Source organism: Euprymna scolopes, chromosome 17 (assembly GCF_053919585.1).
Source record: "Euprymna scolopes isolate OS-2025 chromosome 17, ASM5391958v1, whole genome shotgun sequence".
Lineage (NCBI taxonomy): Eukaryota > Metazoa > Mollusca > Cephalopoda > Sepiida > Sepiolidae > Euprymna > Euprymna scolopes.
The window spans coordinates 119431244-119444324 of NC_136498.1; the positions used below are offsets into that span (position 1 = coordinate 119431244).

The following is a 13081-nucleotide window of genomic DNA, read 5'->3' on the forward strand; positions in this document are numbered from 1 at the left end:
GAAAGAGAAAAACATGCCACTTTTCTCCTAGGATTGAAAACTTTCCACAACATAAATATCAAAACTTATTCACACAAGAATCTGAATACATCCAAAGGTGTAGTAAAATCGAAAGACCTATCAATGTGCACTACTGAAGAAATAACAAAAGAACTTAAAAACCAAGGAGTAATAAACGTTAAAAGAATTACAATAAAAAATGAGAATCAGACTATACATACAAACACTTACATTATGCAGTTCGATAGACCCACTATCCCAAAAGAAATCAAAATTGGGTTCAATGTTGAAAAAGTTGTGCTGAAAAGGTGCTTTAAATGCCAGAAGCTTGGGCACCATGAAGATGCATGTAGGGGACGAGCAGTGTGCGGAAGGTGTGGCCAGAAAGATCCAGACCACACTATCAATGGCTGCAATCTTGATTGCAAATGTGCAAATTGTGGAGAAAACCATCCTGCTTATGCTAGAGCATGCAGAATCTGGAAGAAAGAAAAGGAAGTGTCAATAAAACATACCAAAAACATCTCCCTCCTCGAAGCCAAGAAAATAGTAGATGGATACATGAAGGAAAAGACGTACTCTCAAGTCACCTCAAATTGTATATCATCCAACATCACTAACCAAGACTCCAAATATGAAATATTAATAAACAAATTGTTACAATTGGGACCAAATGACTGGCCCAAATTTATAAATGAAATCAAACCAAACATATCATCAAAAATTAATCAACCCATTAAATCATCAACTAATGTTATCAATAAAACAAATTCTCAACCAAAATTTTTTTTCAAAAAAAGAGAGAGAGAGAGAGAGAAAAAAAGAGAGGTACCTTTCTCTCGAAATTAATCAAAGTTCCACACCACCCACGGACTTTACATACACCGGACATACCAGCAACTTGGTAATAAATAATTATAAATTGAAGTGAAGAATGATAGTCAAATAAAGGTTAGACACTCCTCTATTCAACCATACTCGTCTACATCTGTTTGTTTTTCTTTTTTACTTCATCTTTTCCGGTCTTCCTCCGCATTGTTTTTGGCTTAAAAAAAAATATATATATATATATATATATATATATGTTCACTTAATTTTTTTTTTTTTTTTACACAGTGATCACCACTTATCAAGGCCCGGAAGCTACTCAGGGATAAGGGTTATTGCAAGTACATTACGTTAGTGTGGAGATTTGATGAAGTGTTTAATTAAGGGGGTGGTTCATTAGGAATTTGTTAACATTGGACTTGAAGACATCTAAGTTGTAGTCCGGAGGGAAGCAGGCAGACTGAACAGAGTTACGTCTGCCTGCTTCCCTCCGGACCAGTTAATTTTAAAAACCATGTTTTCAATCTCAGCAAATATCTACGAATTAATTTCTGCCTGTTGTGATAACTGTCTAAACTTTTTTTTTCTTTAATGTATTTCATACTTTCAACCTGTCTTTTGTTTCACAGGTTTGCCCACTGTATTCCATATATTTGCCCATACAATACCAGTTGAGGAACGATCTCGTGCTTTTGCTTACCTTGTCGCCTTTGGTTCTATTGGTCAGACTGTTGCTGCACTGGTTAGTTACCTTTTCTTTACTTTCTTTTTTTTTTTAAGTAAATTTTCACCACCCACCCCAAACAACGCACAGTGCAACTTTGATTTAGGGGGCTGCTATCTGGGACATAAGTTGCAGGGACACTATGCAGGGAGTTGAGCAGCAAGATGTCTGTTTACATTACACTTGAACTTCTGCATGTCAGTACAGTTGGGGAAAGTAGGAACCCGGAAGGAAATTCCAAAGTCCAGCAGTTCTGGAGAAGAAACTATTAGAGTAGTAAAGTGGTCCAGCCATGTTCTTTACCATTTGAGCTAACCCGACAGATAAAGTTTTAAAATTAAACCACTTTTAGCTATGATTAGTTTTAATGCATGCACAAACTAACACAAAAATGTCGGCAAATTGAAATAAACATTTTGTATTTCAATTTGCCAGCTTTTGTATGCATTATTCATCCATCCAAACAAATATTTTACTTGTTATAAACCATCGTTGGTGTATGATTACCATTTCCTGTTAATTTCAGTGTTATGTAATCGCTTAAGAGTTTATGGGTTAAATATTTACAGATAGATACACATGCATCTGTTTTATTTATATAGATTTGAAGTTTGGATGTGACCAGAACCCACCACAGTCTTATTTTTATGTCAAACTTTTCCAAATAGAAAAGTTGTATATAATTACCACTTTAATATCGAGACGAAAAATTTTCAGGTTATTTATTTTATTTTTTTTTTTTTTCATGTAATATTTCTCTACTAGCAAAGATACTCACGCTTTGCACGGGACTTTGCTGTACACTCGGGTATCCACTAGTGAATGTTGTAAGATAAATTATTGCTTTAGATGTTAAAACTTTTTGACTACCTCCTGAAGGGACTGAAATCCAAATATGAAGATTGGTTGAGGGGATGGGGGTGGAGGAGGGTGATCTGATTCAAATTCATGGGATGGTGGCAAATGCCAACTTGGTGTGCACCATTCCTAGGTGTGTGATTTTATGAAGAGCCGCCCCAAATATAACCTGAACCTTTGACCTTAACCATGAAAAATGGTGTGCACCATCTGTAGGTGGGGGACCATCATCATGCCAAGTTTGGTCATGATCTGTCCAGTGGTGTGGACTGTTGAATAGTTGTACACACACACAAAAATGCTACTACTTATATATGGCGATTAAGCTACACTGAATATTCCGCGTTTCATCCACTCTAGGACTCTTCAGGCTTATGCACGAATTTTGTGGTTGTCTGTCACAAAATTCGCGCATAAGCCTGAAGAGTCCTAGAGTGGATGAAACGCGGAATATTCAGTATAGCTTAATCGCCATATATATTTTATAACTTACTAACTAGCTCTACCTATGTATTGAGCACTTTTGAAATAAATACTAAAGTTTACGCATAAATTTATACTTTCATATATTAATTTTATGTGAGTAAATGAAGTAGTTATATATATATATATATATATATATATATATATATATATATATAAAACAAATAATTAATGAAACGTTAAAAACACTTTAAGAAGAATTAAAAACATTTAATTTTCAAAAAGGAAACGCAAATCAAGTGGATTGCCCTTAATCCGCAGAGTTTCGAAAAAAATACTTTCCTTTTCATCAGAGAGTAGGAATTAGCAAAATGCAGAATCGGATTTTGCTTGCAAAGTATTTAATGAAACTACAAGTAAGCCATAGAGCTTACTTGGTAAAAATAGTGAAGCAGAGGAAATGGGGAAAAAAGAAAATGATTTCACCCGAATGGATGGTTTGGTGAAGAGAAGAATATCCAATAACGGTAAAATCCAAGAAAAGTTGGTTAAAGTTCCATATCCAGAAGTAAAAATCCAAAGGAATCGTGTTACTGGAAGATATTTCGATGTAATCCAAACGGCAGAATTCTGTGAAATAATTCACAAATGGGTACAAGGAAAAAAGAGTTCAAAATATTATTATAAAAAGAAATATAAATTGTGCGGAGAATGAAGAAATGGAGAGATTTTAAGACACTTCTGCCAGGGCTGACTTTTTAAATATGAATATATATATATATACACCTCAATTTGAAGTTATTTTTTTTTAATTGACATGAACACTAGAATATTTCAATTAAAAGTCAAATATGAACAGGTAAAATTATAGAGGAATAAAAGGTGAATCAAATGAGGTATAGGTTGTTTAAACAGCTACATTAAATTTAAGTTAAATTTGCAGTTTTTGAAAAAATTACAAGTGCAGACTTTCTTTTTGCCAGCAATGTATATATATAAAACTTCTTTTATATGACTTGTTGCAGTTTGCTACTTTTTGCCAATAAATTTCATTTTATTTCCAGTAAGTTTTGTACATAAGATAAATTATTAAAGAAATATATAATAGACGGGGGGTGGGTAGTTTGGTGGCATATGATAAAATTATTGATTGAACTTGAATTTGGCTGGAAGGGGGAAAAAAAAAAGGTCAGTCGAAACTATTATGAAAATACAAGATTAGAAAAATGAGAATGTTTGTTCGTTTCTGAATTTTATTTATTTTTTTTTTTCTTCCTCAGGTTTGTCCGCACTTACACTGGCCTTGGATGTTCTATTCTTTCGGCTTTTTGGGTTTCATCTGGGTAATAGTCTGGGTTTTGTTTTATTCAGAAACCAGGCAGGAAGAATTCGTCCAACCTCCAAAAGTTAGTATTTGGCACTGTTAAATAAATTTTTTTTTTTTTTTTTTTTTTTTGTAACATTTTATTGTATTTCCTTTTTCTTTTCTTTTTTTTTCTTTTTTTGTCCCTCCTCCCAACCCTAACCTCCTCCCATCACATTTTTTTTACAAAAACCAATTGAGGATTGATGGAGTTAATGAGACGAAAGAAAATCTTAATGTACACTAAAATTATTTAAAAATCCAATATGTGTTATCTAATGTGTTTTGAGTGAATTGTTTTGCTTTTTTTTTTTGTCATGGATTTTTGTTCTATTTACAGGTGAACAGCACAAATGTCCGGTGGACGGAGTTCCTGTGCCACTGGCCGTTATGGTCAATGTACCTGGCCCATTTCAGTATGAATTGGTCGAACTACATCATCATGCAATGGCTGCCAACGTACCTGACGAGGCACCTTGGAGCTGATACGCATCACATCATGTCCACGGCAGTGCCTTATATTATGAATTCCTTGCTTGGTGTGGGTAAGTTGCTCTCTCCATCAGATAGGAGACTGGGGTCAGCTGCTATTATAAGCAAATTAATTCCTTAATTAACTGGAATTTCCACAAGCTAAAAATTATCATTCATTCGTTGGAACATATAACTGGCAAGAGGCTAGTATCCTGTCACGTGTTTCAATTTTGCTTAAAGTTCTGAATGAATTAAGAGTGCACTTAAGTCTTTCAGGCCGAGAAATAAATGGATACTACTAGATTTGAAATAAAAATGTCACTTGTTTTTCATTAATAAGAGAATTTTTTTTTTTTTCCTAAAAACAGTCTTTATTTTTTTTTTCATTGCAGTTGCTGGTCATTTTGCTGACTCTCTCGTGGCCAACAAATGGACAGTCCTATCTGTACGTCGTCTGATGACCAGCGTTGGTCTTTTAGGTCCAGGGGTTTTTATTCTATTTTTCAGTATGGTCAACAATTTGCCCTTAGCCGTGTTGTAAGTATTTTAAAACAAAGATTTTCTATTGTTACAGAATTTTTTTTTTTTTTTTTAGATGAGGATTGATAATTTTGATTATTTGGACTACTATTCTCATCTTGGTTATTTTCACCATTTTTTTACAAAGGGGTTACCACATAGCAAGGCTCAGAAGCCTCTTGAGAATAAGGGTTAATGTGTGTATTGTAGTCATTGGGACAGTGGCGTAGTAATCATTTGTGGTGGAAATTTGGTATGATTAGATTATTTACAAGAACTGTTCAATAAGAACTTGTTTACATTGGACTTGAAGATGACAATATTGTAGTCAGCTGGAAAGTAAACCAGCAGAACAGGCAGTTCTCGGAAAGAAGCTTTTGTGATGGAATCCACGTTTAGGTTTAGGCATCGATAGAGAGTAGGGGAATTTTACTGATGGTGATTTTGGCGAGACAAGTGGTTTGCCAAGCTACAATTTTTCGAATTTAAGAACTTAATAATGAAACATGGGAACCTATATGGAATTTCAAACTGAACCAGAATGATTAAAACTGTTAATCAAAATGCAGTCTTCAAGAATTCTTACTACAAGGCAATAATGATTAAAAATAACATAAAATTACATTTCAACTCTAACATGCCTGACAGAATGGAAACCATCTACCCTCATGTATTACACAAAAGATTCAGTTCCAAATTCCATATTTCTCTAAAATATGCCTGTGTATATATAATGCACAATCTATATAATTATAAAACTCAAATGACCTTGTAACGGTGTTGTAACCCAACACCCGGTTTATGAACTCCGGTTGCGTATGCGTACATAAACTTAAACCCATAACAGCGTAAACAAATAAACACAAATCGCTACTTTTGCAGAATTTGACCTACGCACTAAAATAGTAACGCCATTATTTAGAAATTATTATTTAACATGGGAAGGGTGGGGATGTTTTGCAACTATTCTGTATTACAACTATACTGTTGCAATTCTCTTATAAATAAATCAACTTTAACCCCTTGACAACGTATTGTTTTACTGTGTACGTTTTCAGCGTCCCAATTTTTTTTTTCGCGTTTAAATTATCCAAATAAAAAAATTAATACTTTCTGCATTTTTTTTACATTGTTCATTTCAGTATTACGTTTAAGTTATTTTGACGCAATTTTCTTACAAATAAATCTACTTTAACCCATTGACAACCATAAGAACATTTCACAACGTATTGTTTTACTATGTACGTTTTCAGCGTTCCAATTGTTTTTTTGGTTTTTTTTTTGCGTTTAGATTAAAAGATAGATAAAAATTTTAATTTAACTAAGTATTATGATATCTGTTCAATGCACATTTACCTATAAGTATGGCAAACCACTTTTAATTCAATGGCTGTAAGTTTTTGGGGTTTTTTTTTTTTTTTCAAAAATAAACAATTATAAACAGAATGACTTATAGAAATCTATCTATATTCTTTTTTTCATTTTAATATACTTTCATAGAAATGTTTCTGTTATGTCACAAAAACTTTTCTTTACGTCACAGGTGTCACGCTCATACATGAATTCCATAGCTAATATAACATACTGACCCAACGGGTCACGGGTAGTCTAGTTACTATATACTGGTTGGTTGCATCCCAATGATCAAAGGAAAGAATTGGTCCACAATCATAAATTTTATTTTTTTTTATTTTTTTTTTTTTTATTTCAACGAATGCGTATATTTTCCTTTATCATTTGTGTGCACATTTCATAACCCATAACAAAAATATTGTCTTTAGTTTATATGATGTCTCTTCAATAATGCCACCCATTATTATTTAAGCATTTAAAGTTAACTAGCAGGGAGATACGACGTTGCCTGGGATTGAATTGTGATCAACGAAGGTTTCACACCCCCATATTTTTATTGTCAGCAAAATCAATGAAATCACACATTATACAATTAAATCAATTTATTGCCTGTTATAGTTGGGGACCCATCGCGGTGCACCAGGAGGAAGTTTCACATGCCTCCTTGCAATGATTTAATCCTCAATACATTGTAGTCTACATTGCACTGTAGAGAACCCAGGCAACGTCGTATCTCCCTGCTAGTTAACTTTAAATGCTTAAATAATAATGGGTGGCATTATTGAAGAGACATCATATAAACTAAAGACAATATTTTTGTTATGGGTTATGAAACTGATACTGAACGATGAAGAAGCACCTTTCGGCATAACATGCCAAGAACTCTATATGTACAGCATATATACTTGGATAGTGTGGACTTTAAACAAACCTGAATGAGACATTACAAAGAAGATAACTTAAAGGAAATATTTGGTACGGTTAACCCCCAAAAATATTGTGAAAAAGTTTTGGTAGGTAGGTAGGATCAAACCTGAAGCCTTGACGCGAAGTTGGAAAATAAAGTGTGAAAAAAAACGTGACACGTTAACCGCTCGGCCAGCAAGAAAGAGTAACTGAAACACGTTTGAATTTACGTAAGTAGAAATCGAATTGACATGTTCCCGCACGTAATGACTTAATGAGGTCAAATATTAGTAACGTAGTTAACTTTCACTGCGGGGGCAGTTTTTTAATGAGGTCAAATATTAGTAACGTAGTTAACTTTCACTGCGGGGGGCAGTTTTTTAATGAGGTCAAATAGAAGTTACTGGCTAGTTTTGTTTCCCCAAGATGTTGGGGAGAAACCAGCTCCCCATAAAAAGGGGATTGTCCAAATTGAATAGCAATTGTCTGATATAAGGAGAAACTTCGCATTGATTACTTTTGGACGTTCCTGGTGATTGTGCACCGGGAATGATGCCTTAAGCTTCGAATTAGTTTCGCTTTTTTACGAAAAAGTCGAATCAACATGGAATGATCGAAAAAAAAATATTGAAAATTGCGCGTAAAAGTCAGGCAAATTAAAGATAGACTGGACTCCCGTTCTTAAGTTAGACAGCATATAAAAAGTTTTAAGGAGTGAGCCGACCGATCGCCCCCCCCCCCCCCGAAAAAAAAGCCTTCTGCGGACATATAGAAAAAGTGCACACACTAACACACATTTTGCCTTTTGTATATATAGATGACCTGAAAGTGGTTAATATGCCATAAAACAAATCCAATCCAACTTTCTTCAGATGTATCTTTTTGAACTTGGGGGATCTTTCTGTCAAACTTGGGAATCTGCATGGAATTTCTAACGAAACCCATTATTTAATCCACCGGGTGGGAGTGAGGGCAACATGCTCTTGTTGCATTAGCCTCTCCGTTTTCTTGAAAATAAAATTTTCACACATTGCTCTTTGTGGGTAAAATCTGTCATTGTAAACGGTATAATCTTTAAATAAGAATTGATTATGAAGATTATTTTGTTTTGCTAGTTGGATTTATTGTTACGTAATTGGGATTATGAGAAAATAAACATTTTGAGATTTGCACACGTGATTAGCAACCTTTTTCGATAAATCTACCAGTATACATAATCGAGATAGTCACTAAACATTGTCATATTACTTGTTGTTGTTGAAAATGGAAGGAATTTCGTGTTCTGAGATTATGAGAGCCAATTTCGATAATTGTTTTTGTTTTTTTTGTCAAATTAAGATTACAACAGAAACTCTATCATAAGTGAACCCATGAATACACTAGCGAGACCTGTGGAAATTCCACAGCGGCATCTTTCATGTGTAATATTTTGCTGCTTGGCATTCTGTGGACGTACGTGAATGGAGACCCCGTGATAATATTGTAGCCCTTTTGTTAAAATTGTAAAAGTATTTAAGTAATCTGGTTAATGTCGTGTCAGAATATATCTGGCTATTTTGGTTTATCTCCAATATCCATATAGGAGTCTGTGATATATTTCCATTGTATTGACGTCCGGTGCATGATATAATTATACCATCTTTAGACAGGACAGATACTACCATTGGATCCTAGTCAGAAAACCAAGAAGGTATATTCTAGTTTCACGTACAACCCGAAAGCGTCATCATGGTTTTATTTAAGTTTTTTTTTGTACGTTTCTGGATATCCTATTTATAAAAAGGAGGACAGAAGGTGATACCATACTATGAACATTAAATTAGTATAGTATCTATATAATAATTTAATGTTCATAGTATATTATTACTTTCTAATCCTCCTTTTTAAAAAATAAAAAAAAGAGTTAAAAAAGAATGAACAAACGAAAAAATGGCATAAATAACTGTTTAAATATTAAAACTTAAAAAATCGGGGGGGGAACAAAAAAAATGCCTGATATGTCGGCAACCTTAAGACAACGACGCTGTCACTATAACCACTACTGTACAATCGCGAAGCAATGTCGTTTTTTTTTTTTTTGTTTTCTATTTAAACTAATTAAAGAAAACGTTTTTCGCACATGCGTGTTTAGCTAAATTGTTATGAAGGAACGATTTTTTGCTACCCTATCTCATTGCGAGGCCAATTTTTATAGAAAATAATCGACCTTTTTTTTTTTTTTTTCTAATTTTCACACATTATTCAACGGTTTCGACCTGGTCTGATGCCACTGAGAAAATATATATGATAGATGGCTTGAATTAAAGTTTAACATGCAAAAAGTCAAGTATCCTACTCCAGTTGTACTCTAAAGAGTTAGATTCATTTCTTTTATTCATTTCATTTTTTATTTATAAAAGTCTAACTGAAAATTGTGTTATTGGCAGCTCCAATAACTCTCGCTTCTCCTTTTTTGTCCCTCAGTTCTCATTTCCAATGAGTGATGTTTCTGACAAAGGGTGAAAGAAAAAGCTGCTTCCCAGGTCGGCAGTACTTTGTGAACAGTAGTCTGAGATGTCGGAAACTTTCTGTCTCTGTCTATCCTTGCGGCTATGCCACTAGTAAGGGTGCTGGAGGTAAACGTTTTCATCTGAGCTGACGTTAACTGCCTGATAGTCAGGGACCCGAACCTTGGAATAACCACTAAGGAGGCTGTCCCATCAGCTGGTGCAAAGTACTGGGGCTGCTGTATTGCCATTTGGTGAATGGATTCTGGACCATGCAGTAGTCTCTGGTGGGGCCTCTCGATGCCATACTAGTGGGTAATTGTTACAAAAAAAAAAAAATTCCCGTCTTTCCTATCTTACTTTCCCTCTCTGTTCTGCTCTAACCAAGTATGCTGACCTGTTCCACAAATCCCAAAATCCTCAACATGAAATATCTCAAAAAAGAAAACACAAATAAACCTAGAACCCCATCCGCCAACGTAGACCCCTACTACCATGTCTCCTTCTCCAACATCAGGGGTCTACGTTCTAACCTTCCAGAGGTTGAAACCCAATTACAGGAGACAAAACCTGACATATTCTTTCTAAGTGAAGCTGGAATAGGGCTGACCACCTCCCTAGATGAGTTCATAATTAAATGATACTCTAACTTAACATCTAAATCTGACCCCCAGGATCGCCACGGGCATGGAATATGTGCCTACATAAAAGATGGCTTCCTGTGTTGCAGGGATATCTCCATAGAAGACCCTACTCTACCTTATATGTGCTTCCAGGTTGCACTTGCTTACACCACAGCATTTATATTTGCCCTCTATCGCCCCCACAACAGCATAGTTACTGTCTTTAAGAGTATATCAGAGAAAATTGACCACATCCTGTCTGCTCATCCCTCGGCTAACATTCACATTTGCGGTGACTTCAATGTCCATAATGTGGAATGGCTGATCCACTCAAATAAGACTGATGATGAGGGGAGGTTCTGTCATGATTTTGCCATTGCCTATGACCTCACTCAGATTGTTCGCGAGCCTACCCGTGTGCCCGATACTACCGGTCAGTATGCAAGCCTTCTAGACCTTTTTCTATCCACTTCCCCTGAGCTATGCTCATGTTCCGTTCTATCTCCTCTGGGATCCTCCAACCACTGTGTTGTATCAGTTAAGATAAAAATGAAATATAATAAATCTACAGACGTACCTCTCCACCGTACTGTATACCGATACGGTATGGCGGACTGGGATAGCTTCCATATGTTCGTATCTGATCTACCTCTCCATTCCATGTTTAAGAAGGATGTGTCTTCTATAGTATCAGACCTGACCGAATGGTTAATTGTAGGCATAGACCAATTCATACCATCAAAAAAATTCCAACAAAAACCTAACAGCCAGCCATGGTTCTCCCCTGAATGTGCTGCTGCCATCGCACACAGAAATCACTTTTTCCATAGCTACCAACGTAATTGAAGCACTGAAACTAAAGCTGCTTTCAGGGCGCCAGCAACCACTGTAAAAGAGTAATAAAAAATGCAAGAGAACTATATGCTCAATCCGTTAAATCCAAAGTAGCTGAGCAGCGGCTTGGTTCCCCACCAGTTCTGGCAAATAGCAAATAGGATCTTGAACAGAAGTGTGCGTTCTATCCCAACCATTGGCAATGGACCAGAAGTCATCTCGACAGCATCCGACAAGGCCAAACTATTTGCCAAGAACTTTGCGGCAAATTCTACCCTATGCGACGAAGGCCATCAACTCCCCGTATTTCCTCCTATAACAGACAACATGCTATGCAACATACAAATATCTGTGTGTGAGGTTGCCAAGCTAATCAAGAACCTTGACTCCAGTAAAGCAACTGGTCCTGACGGTATTCCAATTATAGTGTTAAAAAAATTACAACCAGAACTTGCCCCCATACTTACCCAACTGTTTAAGCGTTGCCTTAAGGAGAAGTGCTTCCCAACATCCTGGAAAACCTCATCAGTATGCCCTGTATTTAAGAATTCAGGTGATACGTCATCTCCCTCTCAGCACAGACCAATAAGTCTCCTGTGTGTCATGAGTAAGTTGCTGGAATCCACAATAAATAGAGAAGTAGTCAACCACCTCAGCAGAAATAACCTTCTTAGCGACACGCAATGTGGTTTCCGTTCTGCTAGATCTACAGCAGATGTGCTAACGGTTATATCTCATAGGATTAGCGAATCTCTCGACAAAGGCTTCATTTCTAGGGCAATTGCTTTTGACATATCCAAGGCCTTCGATAAGGTTTGGCATAAAGGCCTGCTACACAAGATTTCCAGCTACGGTATAACTGGAAATGTTTTCTCTATCATTAAATCATTTCTTTCTGATAGGCTCATAAGAGTAGTAGTTGATGGTCAGAAATCAGAGGCCCACAGTATTAATGCTGGAGTCCCTCAGGGGTCCATACTGGGCCCAACTCTCTTCCTGATCTACATCAATGATCTCCCAAAACACATACTAAAATCTTTCGTTGACATCTATGCTGATGACACGACCATCTATGGCAACACATCAAAGGCCGTAAATGATGATGTTCTCTCTGTTTCTCTCTCCTCTGATCTTGAGCGCGTGGTACAGTAGGGGAAGAGGTGGCTAGTTACCTTTAATGCATCTAAGACCAAGCTCCTATCTCTACATCATAAACGCTCTGATCCCCATCTGGCATCAATTAAAATGGATGGCTCTTGTCTAGGGGAGGCCCCATGTTTTGATAAGCTTCTGGGTTTGACCTTTACTCTTAAATGGAACACATACATCAAGTCTGTGGCCAAGGTCGCTGGGAAAATGGTGGGATCCTTCTACTGCTCCAGAAGATATCTCACTACTGATGCAATTCTCTATCTATATAAAAGCGAAGTACGTCCAAGGATGGAATACTGCTGCCACATCTGGGCAGGAGCTGCTAAAAACAGCCTATCCTGCCTTGACAGAGTACAAAATAGACTTTGTGGCTTGGTAGGGGATGCCCTCTTCTCTTCCCTGCAACCTCTTTCCCACAGAAGAGACGTAGCAAGCCTATCTTTGTTCTATCGTTATTTCCATGGCAAGTGCTCGTCTGAGCTCCATTCTCTGGTTCCCCCCTCGCCAATCTTTTTCAAAAAACACCCGACTAGCTGAA

At 36.3% G+C, this 13081-nt stretch overlaps 1 protein-coding gene across 1 annotated transcript in view; it reads left to right on the forward strand.

Moving 5' to 3' along the window:
• The window catches only part of LOC145296933 (uncharacterized), a 160385-nt gene that overhangs the window by 133146 nt on the left and 14158 nt on the right, over nt 1–13081 (forward strand). Inside the window, exons 4-7 of the mRNA XM_080143137.1 lie at nt 1458–1570; nt 4114–4239; nt 4537–4741; nt 5063–5207. Coding sequence (XP_079999263.1) covers nt 1458–1570; nt 4114–4239; nt 4537–4741; nt 5063–5207 — 589 coding nt within the window. The remainder of the gene's footprint in view (nt 1–1457; nt 1571–4113; nt 4240–4536; nt 4742–5062; nt 5208–13081) is intronic.